The following is a 23,767-nucleotide window of genomic DNA, read 5'->3' as shown; positions in this document are numbered from 1 at the left end:
GCACAGTATCCTTTCCTGTCCTATCAAGCTAGACTGGCCTCCTATGCTAAAATCTGATTTCATCTCTGCGTATGTTATTTTCCCCTCCTCTCACCGTCAATATTTGTGGGGGGCTATCTTTCCTTTGGGGATTTTCTCTGAGGCAAGATAGGTTTCCTGTTTCCATCGTTAGGGGAAGTTAGATCTTAGGCTGTGCCGAGGGGTCTAGGGAGCCTCAGGTACCCCCCACGGCTATTTCTAGTTGCGCTGCTAGGTTCAGGGTCTGCGGTCAGTACAGATACCACCTCCTTCAGAGCTTGTCTCATGTTGTTCCTAAATCACCAGATCATAACAGATCGCTCTGAAACTGCCAATCAGAGCGATTTGTAGTATTTCACCTAAAAAACTGGTGAAATATTACAATACAGCCATGGCCGATGCTGCAATATCATCGGCCATTGCTGGAAACACTGATGTGCCCCCACCCCACCGATCGCCCCCCCCAAAGCCACCGATCTGTGGTCCGCTCCCGTCCTCCTGTCCGCTCCTCCCGTGCTCCAATCCCACCCCCGTGCTCCAATCCAACTCCCCTGCACTCCGATCCACCCCCCGCACTCCGATCCACTCCCCCGTGCTCCAATCCACCCCCCGCGCTCCAATCCACCCCCCGTATTCCGATCCACCCCCCCATGCTCCGATCCACCCCCCCATGCTCCGATCCACCCCCCGTGCTCCCCCCCCCCACACACCATCATACTTACCGAGCCTCCCGGGGTCCGTCCGTCTTCTTTCCTGGGCGCCGCCATCTTCCAAAATGGCGGGCGCATGCACAGTGCGCCCGGCGAATCTGCCGGCCGGCAGATTCGTTCCAATGTGAAATTTGATCACTGTGATAAAACCTCACAGTGATCAAAATATAAAAAAAAACAGTAAATGACCCCCTTCCCTTTGTCACCCCCATAGGTAGGGACAATAATAAAATAAAGATTTTTTTTTTTTTTCCACTAAGGTTTGAGTTAGAACTAGGGTTAGGGTTAGGGTACGGTATGTGCACACGTATTCTGGTCCTCTGCGGATTTTTCCACAGCGGATTTGATAAATCCGCAGTGCTAAACCGCTGTGGATTTATCGTGGATTTAGGCTACGTTTAGACTAGCGCTGTGCGCCGCTGCGTCGGCGACGCAACGCACAACGCACCGAAAAACGCGGCAAAACGCACGCAAAAACGCTGCGTTTTGCGACGCGTGCGTCGTTTTTTGCCGAAAATCGGACGCAAGAAAAATGCAACTTGTTGCGTTTTCTTGGTCCGACGCTAGCGGCAAAAAAGACGCACGCGTCGCAAAACGCAACAAACAAAAACGCATGCGTTCCCCATGTTAAACATAGGGGCGCATGACGCGTGCGTCGCCGCTGCGTCGCCCGACGCTAACGCGACGCACACTAGCACAACGCTAGTCTGAACGTAGCCTTACTGCGGTTTTTCTGCGCATTTCACTGCGGTTTTACAACTGCGATTTTCTATTGGAGCAGTTGTAAAACCGCTGCGGAATCCGCAGAAAGAAGTGACATGCTGCAGAATGTAAACCGCTGCGTTTCCGTGCAGTTTTTCCGCAGCATGTGTACAGCGGTTTTTGTTTCCCATAGGTTTACATTGAACTGTAAACTCATGGGAAACTGCTGCGGATCTGCAGCGTTTTCCGCAGCGTGTGCACATACCTTTAGAATTAGGCTATGTGCACACGGTGCGGATTTGGCAGCAGTGTTCCATCAGGTTTACAGTACCATGTAAACCTATGGAAAACCAAATCCGCTGTGCCCATGGTGCGGAAAATACCATGCGGAAACGCTGCGTTGTATTTTCCGGAGCATGTCAATTCTTTGTGCGGATTCCGCAGCGTTTTACACCTGTTCCTCAATAGGAATCCGCAGGTGAAATCCGCACAAAAAACACTGGCAATTTGCGGTAAATCCGCAGGTAAAACGCAGTGCCTTTTACCCGCGGATTTTTCAAAAATGGTGCTGAAAAATCTCACACATATCCGCAACGTGGGCACATAGCCTTAGGGTTGGGTTGGAATTAGGGCTGTGGTTAGGGTTAGGGGTGTGTTGGGGTTAGGGTTGTGGTTAGGGGTGTGTTGAGGTTAGGGTTGTGGTTAGTGGTGTGTTGGGGTTAGTGTTGGAGTTAGAATTGAGGGGTTTCCACTGTTTAGGCACATCAGGGGGTCTCCAAACGCAACATGGCGCCACCATTGATTCCAGCCAATCTTGTATTAAAAAAGTCAAATGGTGCTCCCTCACTTCCGAGCCCCGACGTGTGCCCAAACAGTGGTTTACCCCCACATATGGGGTACCAGCATACTCAGGACAAACTGCGCAACAATTATTGGGGTCCAATTTCTCCTGTTACCCTTGAGAAAATAAAAAATTGCTTGCTAAAACATCATTTTTGAGGAAAGAAAAATGATTTTTTATTTTCACGGCTCTGCGTTGTAAACGTCTGTGAAGCACTTGGGGGTTCAAAGTGCTCACCACATATCTAGATAAGTTCCTTGGGGGGTCTAGTTTCCAAAATGGGGTCACTTGTGGGGGGTTTCTACTGTTTAGCCACATCAGGGGCTCTGCAAACGCAACGTGACGCCCGTAGAGCATTCCATCAAAGTCTGCATTTCAAAACGTCATTACTTTACTTCCGAGCCCCGGCATGTGCCCAAACAGTAGTTTACCCCCACATATGGGGTATAACCGTACGCAGGAGAAACTGGACAACAAATATTGGGGTCAAATTTCTCTTGTTACCCTTGGGAAAATTAAAAAATTATTGGCTAAATAATTATTTTTGAGGAAAGAAAAGTTATTTATTATTTTCACGGCTCTGCGTTATAAACTTCTGTGAAGCACTTGGGGGTTCAAAGTGCTCACCTCACATCTAGATAAGCTCCTTTCGGGGTCTAGTTTCCAAAATGGGGTCACTTGTGGGGGGTTTCTACTGTTTAGCCACATCAGGGGCTCTGCAAACGCAACGTGACGCCCGCAGAGCATTCCATCAAAGTCTGCATTTCAAAACGTCACTACTTCACTTCTGAGCCCCGGCATGTGCCCAAACAGTGGTTTACCCCCCACATATGGGGTATCAGGGTACTCAGGAGAAACTGGACAACAACTTTTGGGGTCAAATTTCTCCTGTTACCCTTGGGAAAATAAAAAATTGCGGGCTAAAAAAATCATTTTTGAGAAAAGAAATGTATTTTTTTTATTTTCATGGCTCTGCGTTATAAACTTCTGTGAAGCACTTGAGGTTTCAAAGTGCTCACCACACATCTAGATTAGTTCCTTTGGGGGTCTAGTTTCCAAAATGGGGTCATTTGTGGGGGATCTCAAATGTTTATGCACACAGGGGCTCTCCAAACGCGACATGGTGTCCGCTAATGATTGGAGCTAATTTTCCATTTAAAAAGCCAAATGGCGTGCCTTCCCTTTCGAGCCCTGCCGTGCGCCCAAACAGTGGTTTACCCCCACATATGGGGTATCTGCGTACTCAGGACAAACTGGACAGCAACATTTGTGGTCCAATTTCTCCTATTACCCTTGGCAAAATAGGAAATTCCAGGCTAAAAAAATCATTTTTGAGGAAAGAAAAATTATTTTTTATTTTCATGGCTCTGCGTTATAAACTTCTGTGAAGCACCTGGGGGTTTAAAGTGCTCAGTATGCATCTAGATAAGTTCCTTGGGGGGTCTAGTTTCTAAAATGGGGTCACTTGTGGGGGAGCTCCAATGCTTAGGCACACAGGGGCTCTCCAAACGCGACATGGTGTCCGCTAACAATTGGAGCTAATTTTCCATTCAAAAAGTCAAAAGGCGCGCCTTCCCTTCCGAGCCCTGTCGTGTGCCCAAACAGTGGTTTACCCCCACATATGAGGTATCGGCGTACTCGGGAGAAATTGCCCAATACATTTTAGGATCCATTTTATCCTATTGCCCATGTAAAAATGAAAAAATTGAGGCGAAAAGAAATTTTTTTTGTGAAAAAAAAGTACTTTTTCATTTTTACGGATCAATTTGTGAAGCACCTGAGGGTTTAAAGTGCTCACTATGCATCTATATAAGTTCCTTGGGGCGTCTAGTTTCCAAAATGGGGTCACTTGTGGGGGAGCTCCAATTTTTAGGCACACGGGGGCTCTCCAAACGTGACATGGTGTCCGCTAAAGAGTGGAGCCAATTTTTCATTCAAAAAGTCAAATGGCGCTCCTTCCCTTCCAAGCCCTGCCGTGCGCCCAAACAGTGGTTTACCCCCACATGAGAGGTATCAGCGTACTCAGGACAAATTGAACAACAACTTTCGTGGTTCAGTTTCTCCTTTTACCATTGGGAAAATAAAAAAATTGTTGCTAAAAGATCATTTTTGTGACTAAAAAGTTAAATGTTCATTTTTTCCTTCCATGTTGCTTCTGCTGCTGTGAAGCACCTGAAGGGTTAATAAACTTCTGGAATGTGGTTTTGAGTACCTTGAGGGGTGCAGTTTTTAGAACGGTGTCACTTTTGGGTATTTTCAGCCATATAGACCCCTCAAACTGACTTCAAATGTGAGGTGATCCCTAAAAAAAATGGTTTTGTAAATTTCGTTGTAAAATTGAGAAATCGCTGGTCAAATTTTAACCCTTATAACTTCCTAGCAAAAAAACAATTTTGTTTCCAAAATTGTGCTGATGTAAAGTAGATGTGTGGGAAATGTTATTTATTAACTATTTTGTGTCACATAACTCTCTGGTTTAACAGAATAAAAATTCAAAATGTGAAAATTGCGAAATTTTCAAAATTTTCGCCAAATTTCCGTTTTTATCACAAATAAACACAGAATTTATTGACCTAAATTTACCACTAACATGAAGCCCAATATGTCACGAAAAAACACTCTCAGAACCGCTAGGATCCGTTGAAGCGTTCCTGAGTTATTGCCTCATAAAGGGACACTAATCAGAATTGCAAGAAACGGCCAGGTCATTAAGGTCAAAATAGGCTGGGTCATGAAGGGGTTAAGCTGTGAAAATCACAAAATTAGATTTTTTTCCCCCCACAAAAATGTTTTTTTGAGGCCCATAATTTTTCATTTTCACAGAGGTTGCAGAGAAATTGGACATCAAAATTTATTTTGAAATGTCTCTTGAGTTCACAGATACCCTCATGTGGTTGAAAACTACTTTTGAGGCACATTGCAAAACTCAGAAGGGAAGAAGTGCTATGTTGGGGTTCAGATTTTGCTGGAATGGTTCGAGGGTGCTATGTTACATTGCCAGAGCCCCTGAGGTACCAGAATATATTGACACCACGGATGTGTCACAGAATTTTATAGAGAATTCTATGCAGGTCTAAAAAGACAGACCTCTCTGAATCATAGGCCAGACAGCATTCATAGTGACCCTATCTGCTTCATTATAGGGTATCTTGCACCTGGGGTTCTGTCTGAATCACGCATTTCAGAGATATACCGGTATATGGAAATCCCTGGTGTAAGAGCTCAGCTCATTGCACAAGATAAATGTGCACTGAGGCTTAGTGCGATCTTTGGAAGTCAGAATGATCAAATCAACAGCATGTGAAGAATTGGTTTTACTTATCTTTTACGCCATGCATCGTGTGGTATAAGTGATTAGATGACTTTATTCTTTGGGTTGTTGCGATTACTGCGATTTCAGAGGTAATATATATATATATATATATATATATATATATATATATATATATATATATATATATATATATATATATATATATATATATATATATATATACTAGATGGTGGCCCGATTCTAACGCATCGGGTATTCTAGAATATGCATGTCCACGTAGTATATTGCACAGTCCACGTAGTATATTGCACAGTCCATGTAGTATATTGCCCAGCCACGTAGTATATTGTCCAGTCACGTAGTATATTGCCCAGCCACGTAGTATATTGCCCAGTGACGTAGTATACAGCACAGAGCCACGTAGTATATTGGCCAGTCACCTAATAAATTGCCCAGCCACATATGTCACAGGTTAAAAAATAAACATATACTCAACTTCCGAAGGAGCCCTTGTAGTCATGTCGCCTGTGTGCGGTGCACTCGGCAGCTTCCGATCCCAGGGTTGGTAGCGCAGGACCCGTGATTTACATCACGGTCACATGACCGTGATGTCATGGCAGGTCCTTCTCGCGCAGGCGCGCAGGACCTGTGATAAGGTCACGGTCACATGACCGTGACGTCATGGCAGGTCCTTGTCGCATATCATCCTTGCCACTGGAAACTGCCGCTTGCATGGAGCGGTTACCTGTTGTGAATTCTGTGGCAGAGCTCCCTCCTGTGGTCACAAGTGGTACTTCGGCTGATTCTCTCTGGGAGCTTCCGTTTGTGGAGGAAACTGGTACTGCTGCTTCTGAGTTTCCTCCCTCAGGTGATCTGGTGAGGTCGTTAGGTGCTTCTCTACTTAACCCCACCTAATGCTTTGATTCATGCTTCCTGTCTATGTTCCAGTGTTGGACTTGTGTTTCTCTGGATCATTCCTGTGGCCTGCTGCTCTGCATAGCTAAGTGCTTCTTTGCTATTTGTTGCTATTTTTTCTGTCCAGCTTGTCTATTTGTTTTGCTGGAAGCTCTGGGACGCAAAGGGTGTACCTCCGTGCCGTTAGTTCGGTACGGAGGGTCTTTTTGCCCCTTTGCGTGGTTTTCTTTAGGATTTTGTGTAGACCGCAAAGTTATCTTTCCTATCCTCGTTCTGTCTAGAATATCGGGCCTCACTTTGCTGAATCTATTTCATCCCTACGTTTGTCTTTTCATCTTACTCACAGTCATTATATGTGGGGGGCTGCCTTTTCCTTTGGGGTATTTCTCTGAGGCAAGGTAGGCTTATTTTTTCTATCTTCAGGCTAGTTAGTTTCTCAGGCTGTGCCGAGTTGCATAGGGAGCGTTAGGCGCAATCCACGGCTGCCTCTAGTTGTGTTTGGAGAGGATCAGGGATTGCGGTCTGCAGAGTTCCCACGTCTCAGAGCTCGTTCTATTATTTTGGGTTATTGTCAGATCACTGTATGTGCTCTGACCTCCATGTCCATTGTGATACTGAATTGCCTTTCATAACAGTACAGGAAGCCAAAAGTACTAATGATTCTCAATAGAGGGAAAAAAGAAGTTCTGAGACCATTTTTTTTTCTTGGCTTTGTGTTTTGTCTTTTTTTTCCCCTAGACATTTGGGTGGTTCAGTACACAGGTGTAGCGATGGACATTAGAAGTCTGTCTTCATTTGTGGATCAGCTCTCGGCAAGAGTACAAAAGATTCAAGACACTATTGATCAGAAATCTATGTTAGAACCAAGAATTCCTATTCCTGATTTGTTTTTTGGAGATAGAACTAAGTTTCTGAGTTTCAAAAATAATTGTAAGTTATTTCTGGCCTTGAAACCTCGTTCCTCTGATGATCCAGTTCAACAGGTTTTGATTATTATTTCTTTTTTGCACGGCGACCCTCAGGACTGGGCATTTTCTCTTGCGCCAGGAGATCCTGCATTGAGTAATATCAATGCGTTTTTCCTGGCGCTCGGATTGCTGTACGATGAGCCTAATTCAGTGGATCAGGCAGAAAGGAATTTGCTGGCTCTTTGTCAGGGTCAGGATGAGATAGAGGTATATTGCCAGAAATTTAGAAAATGGTCAGTGCTCACTCAATGGAATGAATCTGCGCTGGCAGCTATGTTCAGAAAGGGTCTCTCTGAAGCCCTTAAGGATGTCATGGTGGGATTTCCTATGCCTGCTGGTTTGAATGAGTCTATGTCTTTGGCTATTCAGATCGGTCGACGCCTGCGTGAGCGTAAATCTGTGCACCATTTGGCGGTATTACCTGAGCTTAAACCTGAGCCTATGCAGTGCGATAGGACTTTGACCAGAGTTGAACGGCAAGAACACAGACGTCTGAATGGGCTGTGTTTCTACTGTGGTGATTCCACTCATGCTATCTCTGATTGTCCTAAGCGCACTAAGCGGTTCGCTAGGTCTGCCACCATTGGTACGGTACAGTCAAAATTTCTTCTGTCTGTTACCTTGATCTGCTCTTTGTCATCATATTCTGTCATGGCGTTTGTGGATTCAGGCGCTGCTCTGAATTTGATGGACTTGGAATATGCTAAGCGTTGTGGGTTTTTCTTGGAGCCCTTGCAGTGTCCTATTCCATTGAGAGGTATTGATGCTACGCCTTTGGCCAAGAATAAGCCTCAATACTGGACCCAGCTGACCATGTGCATGGCTCCTGGACATCAGGAGGATATTCGCTTTCTGGTGTTGCATAATCTGCATGATGTGGTCGTGTTGGGGTTGCCATGGCTACAAGCCCATAATCCAGTATTGGATTGGAAATCCATGTCGGTGTCCAGCTGGGGTTGTCAGGGGGTACATGGTGATGTTCCATTTTTGTCAATTTCGTCATCCACCCCTTCTGAGGTTCCAGAGTTCTTGTCTGATTACCGGGATGTATTTGATGAGCCCAAGTCCGATGCCCTACCTCCGCATAGGGATTGTGATTGTGCTATCAATTTGATTCCTGGTGGTAAATTCCCAAAAGGTCGACTGTTTAATTTATCCGTGCCTGAGCACACCGCTATGCGCAGTTATGTGAAGGAATCCCTGGAGAAGGGGCATATTCGCCCATCATCGTCGCCATTAGGAGCAGGGTTCTTTTTTGTAGCCAAAAAGGATGGTTCGCTGAGACCTTGTATAGATTATCGCCTTCTTAATAAGATCACTGTTAAATTTCAGTACCCCTTGCCTTTGTTATCTGATTTGTTTGCTCGGATTAAGGGGGCTAGTTGGTTCACCAAGATTGATCTTCGTGGTGCGTATAATCTGGTGCGAATCAGGCGAGGCGATGAATGGAAAACTGCATTTAATACTCCCGAGGGTCATTTTGAGTATCTAGTGATGCCATTCGGACTTGCCAATGCTCCATCAGTGTTTCAGTCCTTTATGCATGACATCTTCCGAGAGTACCTGGATAAATTCCTGATTGTGTACTTGGATGACATTTTGATCTTCTCGGATGATTGGGAGTCTCATGTGAAGCAGGTCAGAACGGTTTTTCAGGTCCTGCGTGCTAACTCTTTGTTTGTGAAGGGATCAAAGTGTCTCTTTGGTGTGCAGAAGGTTTCATTTTTGGGGTTCATCTGTTCCCCTTCTACTTTCGAGATGGATCCTGTTAAGGTCCAAGCCATCCATGATTGGACTCAGCCGACATCTCTGAAAAGTCTGCAAAAGTTCCTGGGCTTTGCTAATTTTTATCGTCGCTTCATCTGCAATTTTTCTAGTATTGCCAAACCATTGACCGATTTGACCAAGAAGGGTGCTGATTTGGTCAATAGGTCTTCTGCTGCTGTGGAAGCTTTTCAAGAGTTGAAGCGTTGTTTTTCTTCTGCCCCTGTGTTGTGTCAACCTGATGTTTCTCTTCCGTTCCAGGTCGAGGTTGATGCTTCTGAGATTGGAGCAGGGGCTGTTTTGTCGCAGAGAGGTTCTGATTGTTCAGTGATGAAACCATGCGCTTTTTTTCCAGGAAGTTTTCGCCTGCTGAGCGGAATTATGATGTGGGCAACCGAGAGTTGCTGGCCATGAAGTGGGCATTCGAGGAGTGGCGTCATTGGCTTGAAGGAGCTAAGCATCGCGTGGTGGTATTGACTGATCATAAGAACCTGACTTATCTCGAGTCTGCTAAGCGTTTGAATCCTAGACAGGCTCGTTGGTCGCTGTTTTTTGCCCGTTTTGACTTTGTGATTTCGTACCTTCTGGGCTCTAAAAATGTGAAGGCGGATGCTCTGTCTAGGAGTTTTGTGCCCGACTCTCCGGGTTTATCCGAGCTGGCGGGTATCCTCAAGGAAGGAGTAATTGTGTCTGCCATCTCCCCTGATTTGCGGCGGGTGCTGCAAAAATTTCAGGCTAATAAACCTGATCGTTGTCCAGCGGAGAAACTGTTTGTCCCGGATAGGTGGACAAATAAAGTGATCTCTGAGGTTCATTGTTCGGTGTTGGCTGGTCATCCTGGAATCTTTGGTACCAGAGAGTTAGTGGCTAGATCCTTTTGGTGGCCGTCTCTGTCGCGGGATGTGCGTTCTTTTGTGCAGTCCTGTGGGATTTGTGCTCGGGCTAAGCCCTGCTGTTCTCATGCCAGTGGGTTGCTTTTGCCCTTGCCGGTCCCGAAGAGACCTTGGACACATATCTCTATGGATTTTATTTCAGATCTTCCCGTCTCTCAAAAGATGTCAGTCATTTGGGTGGTCTGTGATCGCTTTTCTAAGATGGTCCATCTGGTACCCTTGTCCAAGTTGCCTTCCTCCTCTGATTTGGTGCCATTGTTCTTCCAGCATGTGGTTCGTTTGCATGGCATTCCAGAGAATATCGTTTCTGACAGAGGTTCCCAATTTGTTTCGAGGTTTTGGCGAGCCTTTTGTGGTAGGATGGGCATTGACTTGTCTTTTTCCTCGGCTTTTCGTCCTCAGACTAATGGCCAGACCGAACGAACCAATCTGAGATGCTTTGTTTCTGCCGATCAGGATGACTGGGTGTCCTTTTTGCCTTTGGCTGAGTTCGCCCTTAATAATCAGGCCAGCTCGGCTACCTTGGTTTCGCCATTTTTCTGCAATTCTGGGTTCCATCCTCGTTTCTCTTCAGGACAGGTTGAGTCTTCGGACTGTCCTGGTGTGGATACTGTGGTGGACAGGTTGCAGCAGATTTGGACTCATGTAGTGGACAATTTGACCTTGTCCCAGGAGAAGGCTCAACGTTTCGCTAATCGCAGACGCCGTGTGGGTCCCCGACTTCGTGTTGGGGATCTGGTTTGGTTATCTTCTCGTCATATTCCTATGAAGGTTTCCTCTCCGAAGTTTAAACCTCGTTTCATTGGTCCTTATAGGATTTCTGAGGTTATTAATCCTGTGTCTTTTCGTCTGACCCTCCCAGATTCTTTTTTCATACATAACGTCTTCCATAGGTCATTGTTGCGGAGATACGTGGCACCTATGGTTCCATCTGTTGACCCTCCTGCCCCGGTTTTGGTGGAGGGGGAATTGGAGTATATTGTGGAGAAGATTTTGGATTCTCGTGTTTCTAGACGGAAACTCCAGTATCTGGTTAAATGGAAGGGTTATGCTCAGGAGGATAATTCCTGGGTTTTTGCCTCTGATGTCCATGCTCCCGATCTGGTTCGTGCCTTTCATGTGGCTCATCCTGGTCGGCCTGGGGGCTCTGGTGAGGGTTCGGTGACCCCTCCTCAAGGGGGGGTACTGTTGTGAATTCTGTGGCAGAGCTCCCTCCTGTGGTCACAAGTGGTACTTCGGCTGATTCTCTCTGGGAGCTTCCGTTTGTGGAGGAAACTGGTACTGCTGCTTCTGAGTTTCCTCCCTCAGGTGATCTGGTGAGGTTGTTAGGTGCTTCTCTACTTAACCCCACCTAATGCTTTGATTCATGCTTCCTGTCTATGTTCCAGTGTTGGACTTGTGTTTCTCTGGATCATTCCTGTGGCCTGCTGCTCTGCATAGCTAAGTGCTTCTTTGCTATTTGTTGCTATTTTTTCTGTCCAGCTTGTCTATTTGTTTTGCTGGAAGCTCTGGGACGCAAAGGGTGTACCTCCGTGCCGTTAGTTCGGTACGGAGGGTCTTTTTGCCCCTTTGCATGGTTTTCTTTAGGGTTTTGTGTAGACCGCAAGGTTATCTTTTACTCACAGTCATTATATGTGGGGGGCTGCCTTTTCCTTTGGGGTATTTCTGAGGCAAGGTAGGCTTATTTTTTCTATCTTCAGGCTAGTTAGTTTCTCAGGCTGTGCCGAGTTGCATAGGGAGCGTTAGGCGCAATCCACGGCTGCCTCTAGTTGTGTTTGGAGAGGATCAGGGATTGCGGTCTGCAGAGTTCCCACGTCTCAGAGCTCATTCTATTATTTTGGGTTATTGTCAGATCACTGTATGTGCTCTGACCTCCATGTCCATTGTGATACTGAATTGCCTTTCATAACAGTTACCGGAGCGTCGCGAGGAGCTGGAAAGGCGGCGGACGGTGAGTATATAATGTTTTTTTTTTTTAATTATTTTTAACATTAGATGCTTTTACTATTGACGCTGCATAGGCAGCATCAATAGTAAAAACTTGGTCACACAGGGTTTATAGCGGCGGTAACGGAGTGCGTTACCCGTGGCATAACGCAGTCCGTTACTGCTGGCATTAACCCTGTGTGAGCGGTGACTGCGGGGAGTATGGAGCGGGCGCCGGGTACTGACTGCAGGGGAGTAGGGAGGGACTAATCGGACTGTGGCCGTCGCTGATTGGTTGCGGCAGCCATGACAGGCAGCTGGTGAGACCAATCAGCGACTTGGATTCCATGACAGACAGAGGCCGCGACCAATGAATATCTGTGACAGACAGACAGAAAGACGGAAGTGACCCTTAGACAATTATATAGTAGATCTATCTATCTATCTATCTATCTATCTATCTAATCTATATCAGGGGTGTCAAACTGCATTCCTCGAGGGCCGCAAACTATGCATGTTTTCAAGATTTCCTTAGCATTGCACAAGGTGCTGCAATCATTGTGTGTAAGTGATTAAATTATCACCTGTGCAGTACAAGGAAATCCTGAAAACATGACCTGTTTGCAGCCCTCGAGGAATGCAGTTTGACACCCCTGATCTATATCTATATATATCTATATAGATAGATAGATAGAGAAAAAGTAGAGGAAAAAAAGCCAACCAGCACTCCTAATGTGAACACATGCAAGCTGCATCATGTAGATCAAAAAGAACACAGCAGCACATGTACATGAATCTAGGCCATGTATTTTTTCCCTCTCTATATAGATAGATATATAGAGATAGATGGATAGATATATAGATATATATATATATATATATATATATATACTAGACGGTGGCCCGATTCTAACGCATCGGGTATTCTAGAATATGTATGTATATAGCAGCCACATAGTATATAGCACAGGCCACGTAATATATAGGAGGCATGTAGTATATAACATGCAAATAGTACTTGGCCTGTGCTATATAGTATGTGGCTGCTTTATACATACATACATACATATTGTAGAATACCCGATGCGTTAATACAGGCCACACAATATATAACACAGCCCAAACAGTATATAACAGTCCACGTACTATATAACACAGCCCACGCAGTATATAGCAGCCAAGTAGTATTTTTACTATTGACGCTGCATAGGCAGCATCAATAGTAAAACGTTGGGGACACACAGGGTTAATAGCAGCGGTAACGGAGTGTGTAACCCGCGGCATAACGCGGTCCGTCACCGCTGGCATTAACCCTGTATGAGCGGTGACCGCAGGGGAGTATGGAGTGAGTGGGCGCCGGGCACTGAATGCAGAGGAGTAGGGAGGGACTAATCGGACTGTGCCCGTCGCTGATTGGTCGCGGCAGCGATAACAGGCAGCTGGCGAGACCAATCAGCGACTTGGATTCCATGACAGACAGAGGCCGCGACCAATGAATATCTGTGACAGACAAAAGGACAGACAGAAAGACGGAAGTGACCCTTAGACAATTATATAGTAGATGATTACAGCGATACCATGTTTATATCTTTTTTTTAATGTTTTGGCACTTTTAAACAATAAACAATTTTGTAGAAAAAACTATTATTTTTGCATTGCTATATACTGAGAGCTGTAACTTTGTTTCCAGTGATGGAGCTGAATAGCAACATGTTTGCAGAACAAAATGGCATTTTCAGAGATAATATTTACATTGATCCTTTTAGTCGCGTTTTATTCCACTTTTTGTTAAGCAGTATGGTGAAAAAGCATAGTTTGGGACTTCTATTTTTTTAATTCTTAAGGTGTTTACTGAAGGGGTTAACTAGTGTTGACCGCTTTATAGGAGGGGTTGTTCCGAATGCAGCGATATCAAATATGTTTACTTTATTTATTTTTTTTACATAAAAATATGTATTTATTGGCTTATATTTAATGTTTAGGATTTATATTTTCAGAATTTTGTAAAGGACAGTATATTTTTACAATTTTGTTAACTTTTTTTATTTTGTTACTTCCTCCCTCTATGGACTTTCCCACTCAGCACCTTGATTGCTGTTATAAAGTATTGTATTGTATGATCATTGCAATGCTTTATACCTGTCGGTGCAGCACTTTCACAAGCGTCTTGGACCGTGATCTGAGCATGGTCTAAGGGGCTTTCCATAAGCTGGTGATCCGTATGTCGTCATTACTACCTCGTGTCACCATGGTAACCATCGAGCTCTTGCGATGGCGCCGATTGGAGGGGAGTTGTAGCCCCATACCTCTTTCTGCTTTGTAAATGCTGCTATCGATATTGCTCACAGCATTTAGGGGGTTAAAATGCCAGGGGCGGAGCGAGGATGGCTCCGGTCAGTGAGAGATGGATGTCAGCTGAATAGCCGGTGGCAATCACACATACACAGCTTTTGGGCTCTCCAAATTGCCAGGATATATCCATACGTCCTAGGTCAAGAAGTCCTTCCCTTCCAGGACATATGGATATGTGAAAGGTCGTGAAGGGGTTAAAGGATGTGTTGCTTATGTTTTCTATAAAAAGGTGAAAATGACTCCCATAATGCTTGAATAAACAAGTACTTAAGTTGTAAATAGTGAGCATTCGCCTATAACCAACATTTTTATTTATATGACTTTTCATCCTAATTATTTTTTATTTCACTTTTATCATAGGTGTGTCCAGAGCAACATCGTGCTTTTAACACAAGCATTTCGAAGAAAATTTGTGATACCAGATTTTATGTCTTTTACATCACACATTGATGAACTTTTCGAAAGCGCAAAGAAATTATCTGGTGGAAAGGTACTGAATCTATTTTCACAACATTTATTTCTCACTTAATATGTAAGTGTTGCAGTTTACAAAATGTAATGCCAATAACTGTTTTATTACTGATTTGCTACTTCATTCACACATGCAAACAATTATAATCATAATTGGCCCACCAAAAAGCTTTTAGAAGTGTACATTAAATATTTATGTACTTATTTTAAGATGTGGGTAGTATACCAGTGTACTTCCTGAAAGTCAGATAATTTAATTGTTTTGGTTTGTATTGTTGGAACATCACAGAATCACAAGCATACCTCCCAACTTTTGAGTAAGGGAAAGAGGGACAAAGTTAGCGGCAAAATTTAGGCTACACCTCTGACCACACCCATTTCACAACTAGTCATGCCCCAGCCACACCCATTTAGCACTTCTGATCTCAATGTTTCGTAAACAATAATTATAAACCAAAAAATATGGCCACACAGTGCTCCATACTGTATAATGGCCACACATGATGCTCCATACTGTATAATGGCCACACATTATGCTCCATACTGTATAATGGCCACACATGATGCTCCATACTGTATAATGGCCCCACATGATGCTCCATGCTGTATAATAGCCCCAAATGATGATGCTTACAGTGTACTGGCCCCACGTGATGCTCTATACTGTATAATGGCCACACATGACGCTCCATACTGTATAATGGCCCCAAATGATGCTGCGTACAGTGTACTGGCCCCACGTGATGCTCCATACAGTATAATGGCCACACATGACGCTCCATACTGTATAATGGCCCCAAATGATGCTGCGTACAATGTACTGGCCCCACGTGATGCTCCATACAGTATAATGGGCTCACATGATGCTCCATACTGTATAATGTCCCCAAATGATGCTGCGTACAGTGTACTGGCCCCACGTGATTCTCCATACAGTATAATGGGCTCACATGATGATGCATACTGTATAATGGCCACACATGATTCTCCATACTGTATAATGGCCCTAAATGACGATGCGTACAGTGTACTGGCCCCACGTGATGCTCCACACTGTATAATGGCCACACATGATGCTCCATACTGTATAATGGCCACATTATGCTCCATACTGTATAATAGCCCCACATGCTTCTTACAGTATACTTGCCCCACGTGATGGTCCATACAGTATAATGGCCCCACATGATGCTTTGTACAGTATAATGGCCCCACACGATGCTGGGTACAGTATAATGGCCACACATTGTTACCTCCACCCCCATCATTGCCTTCTCCATCACTACACACACACACACCTTTCACCGCACACCCTCGCAGCAGCCGGAAGCTTCCACTCCCACGGCGCTAAATGGTGTCGTCCAGCTGCGCCGCTGACTGCTCACGTCGCTGCAGCTGTGATACGCCACTGATAAAGACCTCTCCGTGTCTCCTGTGCCAGTCAGTGTCAGAGCGAGGAGCAATATCTCCTCCGATCCGACTCAGCCAGCGTCTGCTCCGTACACCTCGTACACATGATGACTCTGCTCCATACACCTCGTACACACACGACTCCGTTCCATACACCTTGCACATGCGGCTCCGCTCCATGCACCTTGTACACACACACGGCTCCTCTCCGTATACCTCTTACACACACGGCTCAGCCCCGTACACCTCGTGCACACACTGCTCAGCTCCGTACACCTCGTGCACACACGGCTCAGCTCCGTACACCTCGTGCACACACGGCTCCACTCCGTACACCTCGTACAAACACGGCTCCACTCCGTACACCTCGTACACTCTGCTCCGCTTCATACACATTGCACACACGGCTCCGCTCTGTATACCTTGCACACACACGGCTCCGCTCTGTACACCTTGCACACACACGGCTCCGCTCCGTACACCTCATACACACACGGCTCCTCTCCATACATCTCGTACACACACGGCTCCGCTCCATACACATTGCACATGCTGCTCCGCTCCGTATACCTTGTACACACATGGCTCTGCTCCGCACACCTCGTTCACACATGGCTCCACTCCGTACACCACGTACACACACGGCTGTGCTCCGTACACCTCTTACACTCACGACTCCGCTCCATACACCTTTCACACGCTGCTCCGATCCATACACCTCGTACACACACGGCTCTGCTACATCCACACTGTAAACACCTCCTGACCTCACACACTTACTCTTGTCCAGCGCCATGGCAACCAGCAGAGTCCTGTACACGGAGGTCCTCCCGATCATGTGACCCCCTGACTCCTCCCATCCTGTGACCTCATCACAGGTCCTGTGTGCACAGAGCAGCCGATATGTGTTGTGCTGCTCTGCGGGTGCAGGGACTCAGGGAGCGGACTGGGTGTATCACACACCTCCCAATCAGTGCAGGACAACTAATGTCCCGCCCGGGATCGCTGGGCTGACTGTCGAAATAAGGACAGTCCCGCTGGATCCGGGACGGTTGGGAGGTTGTGCATTTATCAAACATAACATAAAATTAATAGTGACCCAACTGTGTATGGCTAAGGCTACACCTAAACTTTTTTTTTTACTTTATACAGTCTCTAGAAAAGCTCTGTCCATAGTGTTCTAAAGCCAGGTATGACAGGGTTAAAAGCTAGCTCTTGAGGTCCTGATTACATGCACCTGGCTAGCTATGTCTAGAGCCAGGCCCTGTGTGCATTGGTGAGTCAGCTGAGGGAGCAGAACCTGTGTGTTGCGTTGGAGCTGCACTAGACAAGCCAGAATCTCTCTGGTAGGAGACACCAAAGGTCATGAGAACCAAACTGCAAGTGTTACCGGATGCGATGGACAATAACTATTTTATGTAACAAAACAGCTGATTATTTGTGTGTCTGCAGCTAGGAAGAGCGCTTCCTCAAGGCCCACGAGGCAAAATCTATGGGGTATAATCGGTCAGCTTCACTGTACCACTTTAAGCCTGGGAATTGGAAGCATATTAGTACCATAGTGGAGAACAAGTTCCTTATTCAAAGGCAGGGACACTGTAAAGTGGCAGAGGTCAACTATAAAGTTAATCAAACAAGGAAAAGGAACCCTTTCCCATATATTATGGCAACTAAACCCTGGAAGGATTGGGGCCCACTTGATACCCTTTGTTTGTTTGTTGGGCTGGACAGAAGCCAACCTTGTGGTGTCAAAGTGGCAGAAACTGTGCCGCCACCCCAAAATAAGCATGGCTAAAAATTGGTACCTAAAAATAGAGGCAGGTTCTTGGAGTTAGTGGATCACCCTCATGTCATCAAACATGGGCCTCCTACTCGGGTCAGTTTAAAATCCTGTAGGCTCTGTGTGTTGGCAACCAATGCCAACCTCTGACTTTGGGCAGAGGGGAAGGGTTTTAGGGAGTCGGGTAGGACAGAGTTAAAACCTAGTACTGGAGGTCCTTATAACATGCACCTGGATTGCTATGCCTATGTAAATCATGTACCGAGGGTGGTGTTCAAAACCCTGCAGAGTCGCAATTGAGAAAATAACGAATTTCCACACAGCCCACTGTCAGTAACTATTTTACTTAGAAACGAAGAAAACACATTAAACAAACGTTTTGCCAGAAGGCTATATCCACTGTACTGGACAGCTTGGCACCCAAGAGAACTGTTTTTGCTATTTCCGTAGTGCCCCCATAGCGGTTTAGCAGTCCGTTAAACGGACTGAATTACACTGTGGCATAACGCGGTGTAACGCAGTCTGTTAACGCTGCTATTAACCCTGTGTGACCAACTTTTTACTAGATGCTGTCCTATGCAGCATCAATAGTAAAAAGATCTAATGTTAAAAATAATTAAAAAAAATAAAAAATCATTATATTCTCACCTTCCGGCGCCTTTCCCTCCCATGGCCACACATGATGCCCTATACTGTATAACGACCCCACAGTGCTCCATACTGTATAACGACCCCACATGATGCTCAATACTGTATAATGCCCACACATGATGCTCAATACTGTATAATGACCGCACATGATGCTCAATACTGTATAATGCCCACACATGATGCTCAATACTGTATAATGACCACACATGATGCTCCATACTGTATAATAGCCGCACATGATGCTCAATACTGTATGACTCCACATGACGCTCCATACTGTATAATAGCCGCACATGATTCTCCATACTGTATAATGACTGCACATGATTCTCCATACTGTATAATGGCCCCACATGATGCTCCATAGTGTATAATGACCGCACATGATGCTCCACACTGTATAATGACCGCACATGATGCTCCATACTGTATAATGACCGCACATGACGCTCCATACTGTATAATGACCGCACATGACGCTCCATACTGTATAATGACCGCACATGACGCTCCATACTGTATAATGACCGCACATGACGCTCCATACTGTATAATGACCGCACATGACGCTCCATACTGTATAATGACCGCACATGATGCTCCATACTGTATAATGACCGTACATGATGCTCCATACTGTATAATGGCCACACATGATGCTCCATACTGTATATTGGCCGCACATGATACTTCGTACCGTATAATGGCCACACATAGCTACTCCTACACACGCGGCTGCGCTCCGTACTTTGCACACACGGCTCCACTCCATACATCTCATACACACACGGCTCCGCTCCGTACACCTCGTACACATTCATCTCTGCTCCATACACCTCGTACACATTCAGCTATGCTCCATACACCTCGTACACATTCAGCTCCGCTCCATACAACTCATACACGGCTCCGCTCCATGCACCTCATACACACACGGCTCCGCTCCATACATCTCGTGCACCTCGTCCACGCGCGGCTGCCCTCCGTGCACCTCGTCCACACGCGGCTGCGCTCCGTGCACCTCGTCCACACGCGGCTGCGCTCCGTACACCTTCACCCATATGCTGCCTTACCCTCCTCCGGCGCTATGGCAACCAGCAAAGTCCTGTACACGGAGGTCCTCCTCCCGATCATGTGACCTCTGACTCCTCCCATCCTGTGACCTCACCACAGGTCCTGTGCACAGAGCAGCCAATATGTGGTGTGCTGCTGTGCGGGCCTGGTGCTGGGATTCAGGGAGCTCTCAGCTGACCGGGTGATATCACATACCTCCCAACCAGTGCGGGACAATTAAAGGGACACTGTCACCTGAATTTGGAGGGAACAATCTTCAGCCATGGAGGCGGGGTTTTTGGGTGTTTGATTCACCCTTTCCTTACCCGCTGGCTGCAATATTGGATTGAAGTTCATTCTCTGTCCTCCATAGTACACGCCTGCGCAAGGCAAGATTGCACCTTGTGCAGGCATGTACTACGGAGGACAGAGAATGAACTTTAATCCAATATTGCAGCCAGCGGGTAAAAAAAGGGTGAATCAAACACCCAAAAACCCCGCCTCCATGGCTGAAGATTGTTCCCTCCAAATTCAGGTGACAGTGTCCCTTTAATGTCCCGACCGGGATCGCGGGGCTGACTCAAAATCAGGACAGTCCCGCTGGATCCAGGACGGTTGAGAGGTATGCACTAATACATAACAGGGATGTGTGTTATGATACGGTGGTCTAGGAGCAACATGGAACGAGCTCTGAAGGAAGTGGTAACTGTACTGACTGCAGTCCCTAAGCTCAACACAACACTAGAAGTAGCCGTGGGATGCTCCTAACTCTCCCTAGGCACCTCGTCACAGCCTAAGAGCTAACTACCCCTAAAGATAGAAGCAGGAAAACTATCTTGCCTCAGAGAAAATCCCCAAAGGATAGATTAGCCCCCCACAAATAATGACTGTGAGTGGAGAGGGAAAAGACATACACAAAATGAAACCAGGATGAGCACAGGAAGCCAGTTGTCATGATCCAGTTCTGAGATTATGTTCAGCTCTCTTGTCTCTGGACTGGTCATGTGGGAGTTAATCCTCTCTGCCTCACCCTGGAGCTGGCTGTGCTATTTAAGTCCTCTGCAGCCTGGGGGCCAGTGTCAGCTATAAGTTCATCCTGCACTGTTTGAGCTCCTGACCTGGATCCCTGTTCTAAGTGTTCCTCTGCCTCTGACTGACTGCACCCGTTTGTTACTTGTTCTGACCTTTGGCCTGTACCCCGTCTCTGTCTTACGCCTCACGTTTTGGTTACCACGTTCCCGGTAGGTTCTGACATCTTGCTTGCCCCCGACGATTCTCTGCTCACCCCTTCTGTACCGCGCTGCTATCTCCGTGTATGACCTTGGCTTGTTTCATGTCCCTTTCATTACCTGTGACACCTGTGTTGTTGTTCAGTGTAGCTGTGCTGTGTGTGCAGCCTCCTTTCCTTATCCAGCACCCCCTGGTGGAGATTGCTCCATACTGCACTGCAGCAGCACATCACACCAGTCTAGCTAAATAGATAGGACAGGATGGAATACTGTGCAGTCAGTATAAAACACTACAAAAATCCACGCAGAGTTTACAAAAAAATCTCCACACCTGACTAAAGGTGTGGAGGGTAAATCTGCTTCCCAGAGCTTCCAGCAAGACAGAATTAATTCATACTGATAAGCTGGACAAACATAGAAAGCACAGAACGGATAAGTCCACAATCTATGGAAAGAAAAGAGCAAGCAAAAACTTAGCTTAGCTGAACTGGTCAGCATAACAGGGAACTCCAAAGAGATGTGAATCCAACCAGGAACCATTTACAAGTGGCACTGGCTGAAGGAAAGAGCCAGGCCTAAATAGCCGAGCAGAAAAGACGATCAGTGGAAGCAGCTGAAGACTGCTAAATCCAAGGAGCAGCCATACCACTAGAAACCACAAGAGGGAGCCCAAGAGCAGAACTCACAAAAGTGCCACTTACAACCACCGGAGGGAGCCCAAGAGCGGAATTCACAACAGATGTGACCCTTGAACTTCCCAATAATCCTGAGATTCTGAACAGGAAAAACTCTACTGCCTATATAAAATTAATTCCCCGAGACCTTTTGGGTAAATGAAATTATTGAGCTGTTCATGTGATACTAAATGTTTTTTAATTTTCCTTCCCTTCTGTCCAGTATCCACTTCATTCATGTATGTAATTGTTTCTATTATGATTATTTCCATTACATCTCCACTGTACATAGTTGGGGAGCATTGCAGCATGTTTCTACCAATTCCTTGGTAATTGAATATTATTCATTATACTATAGAGAACGCTCTGCAATAACCATCATGTTTTACATCAATAGTTTTAACATTTATAACCTATGTCTCCCGCTACTATATTTTTATAATTTTTTGCAGTTATCCGTTATGTATTTGATATTAATATATTATATAATCCTTAGAATTTTTTATATATTTTTAAATTTTTAATTTTTACCTGTAATGTATGCGCAAATTGAGTTCAGTATAGGTTTTAAATATTTCTATTTTTTTTTAATGTTTATTTACATATGCGCCAACTACGGTACATGTCTTATTTTCATATTTGCCAAGGATAGAATAAGTGCCCAAGGTTGACTTATTATATTTTATACTACTGCCTCTATATTTTTTCTTAAATCTTGTATCAGTTTCTGGTTTTATCCTGTTTCACACCTTCAAAAATGAGTTTTCATGTGAGTTCACGGCTTCTTCCACCCTACGATCTCTACCGCTATTTCTCCTTAAAACCCTATATTATGATGTCTGCATCACTTTAAAAGAAAAAAAAAACTACAGCACTCACAAACCTCTTGTCACTTTATTTCTACCTTTTAGGAATTACCGGACCCAAGTACAGGTTCTGGTACCAGTCAACAATCTTGTCATACTGAAAAGAAAAAGCACAAAAATGTTAGATTCCTTCCTTTCCCAGTTAATCCCATCAATTTATTAGTTGGGGTATAGGGTTAAGGTACCGTTACACTAAACGACTTACCAACGATCATGACCAGCAATACGACCTGACCGTGATCGTTGGTATGTCACTGGGGAGCTGTCACACAGACAGCTCTCTCCAGCGACCAACGACCAGGGGAAAGACTTTGGCATCGTTGAAACTGTCTTCAACGATGCCGAAGTCCCCGGGTAACCAGGGTAAACATCGGGTTACTAAGCGCAGGGCCACGCTTAGTAACCCGATATTTACCCTGGTTACCCTTGTAAAAGTAAAAATAAAAAAAAAAACACCACATAATTCCGATGTCTGTCACGTCCCCCGCCGTCAGCTTCCCGCACTGACTGTGTCAGCGTCGGCCGTAAAGCAGAGCATCGGGAATCTTGTTAAAGTTGAGGGATGCATGGATTCCTCTCAGAATCAGCAGATTCTTGACAATAATGTTCATGAATCAGTGACAAAGTTGAAGTTACGCAGGGGATGGATCTTTCAGCAAGACAATGATCCAAAACACCGCTCCAAATCTACTCAGGCATTCATGCAGAGGAACAATTACACTGTTCTGGAATGGCCATCCCAGTCCCCAGACCTGAATATCATTGAACATCTGTGGGATCATTTGAAGAGGGCTGTCCATGCTTGGCGACCATCAAACTTAACTGAACTGGAATTGTTTTGTAAAGAGGAATGGTAAAAAATACGGTACCTTCATCCAGGATGCAGGAACTCATTAAAAGCTACAAGAAGCGACTAGAGGCTGTTATTTTTGCAAAAGGAGGATCTACTAAATATTAATGTCACATTTCTGGTGGGGTACCTATACTTATGCACCTGTCAAATTTTGTTTGAATGCAGATTGCACATTTTCTGTTAGTACAATAAACCTCATTTCAAGGCAGAAACATTACTGTGTCCAACAGTTATTAGATACATGAAACTGAAATAGCTGTAGCAAAAAAAAAAACAATTTTTATAAAACATTAAGCTTAAGATTAATAGGGGTGCCCATACTTTTTCATATAACTGTACATTCTTTTGATCGCCCGTTATTACATTTCGATGCAATGTCGCGGCGACCAAAAAATCATAATTCTTTTTCTCGCTACG

The 23,767-nt window shown here is 45.2% G+C and overlaps 1 protein-coding gene across 2 annotated transcripts in view; it reads left to right on the top strand.

Annotated features, from left to right (window-relative positions):
- GLS (glutaminase) overlaps positions 1-23,767 on the top strand; it is a 618,398-nt gene that overhangs the window by 83,085 nt on the left and 511,546 nt on the right. For both annotated transcript variants that reach the window (XM_069733841.1, XM_069733840.1), the window contains exon 4: positions 14,724-14,853. In XM_069733841.1, the coding sequence (XP_069589942.1) occupies positions 14,724-14,853 (130 nt within the window). The remainder of the gene's footprint in view (positions 1-14,723; positions 14,854-23,767) is intronic.

The sequence above is a fragment of the Ranitomeya imitator genome, chromosome 7, assembly GCF_032444005.1.
Source record: "Ranitomeya imitator isolate aRanImi1 chromosome 7, aRanImi1.pri, whole genome shotgun sequence".
NCBI lineage: Eukaryota > Metazoa > Chordata > Amphibia > Anura > Dendrobatidae > Ranitomeya > Ranitomeya imitator.
The sequence above is the reverse complement of the archived record's forward strand: the minus strand, read 5'-3'. Positions and strand labels throughout refer to the sequence as shown.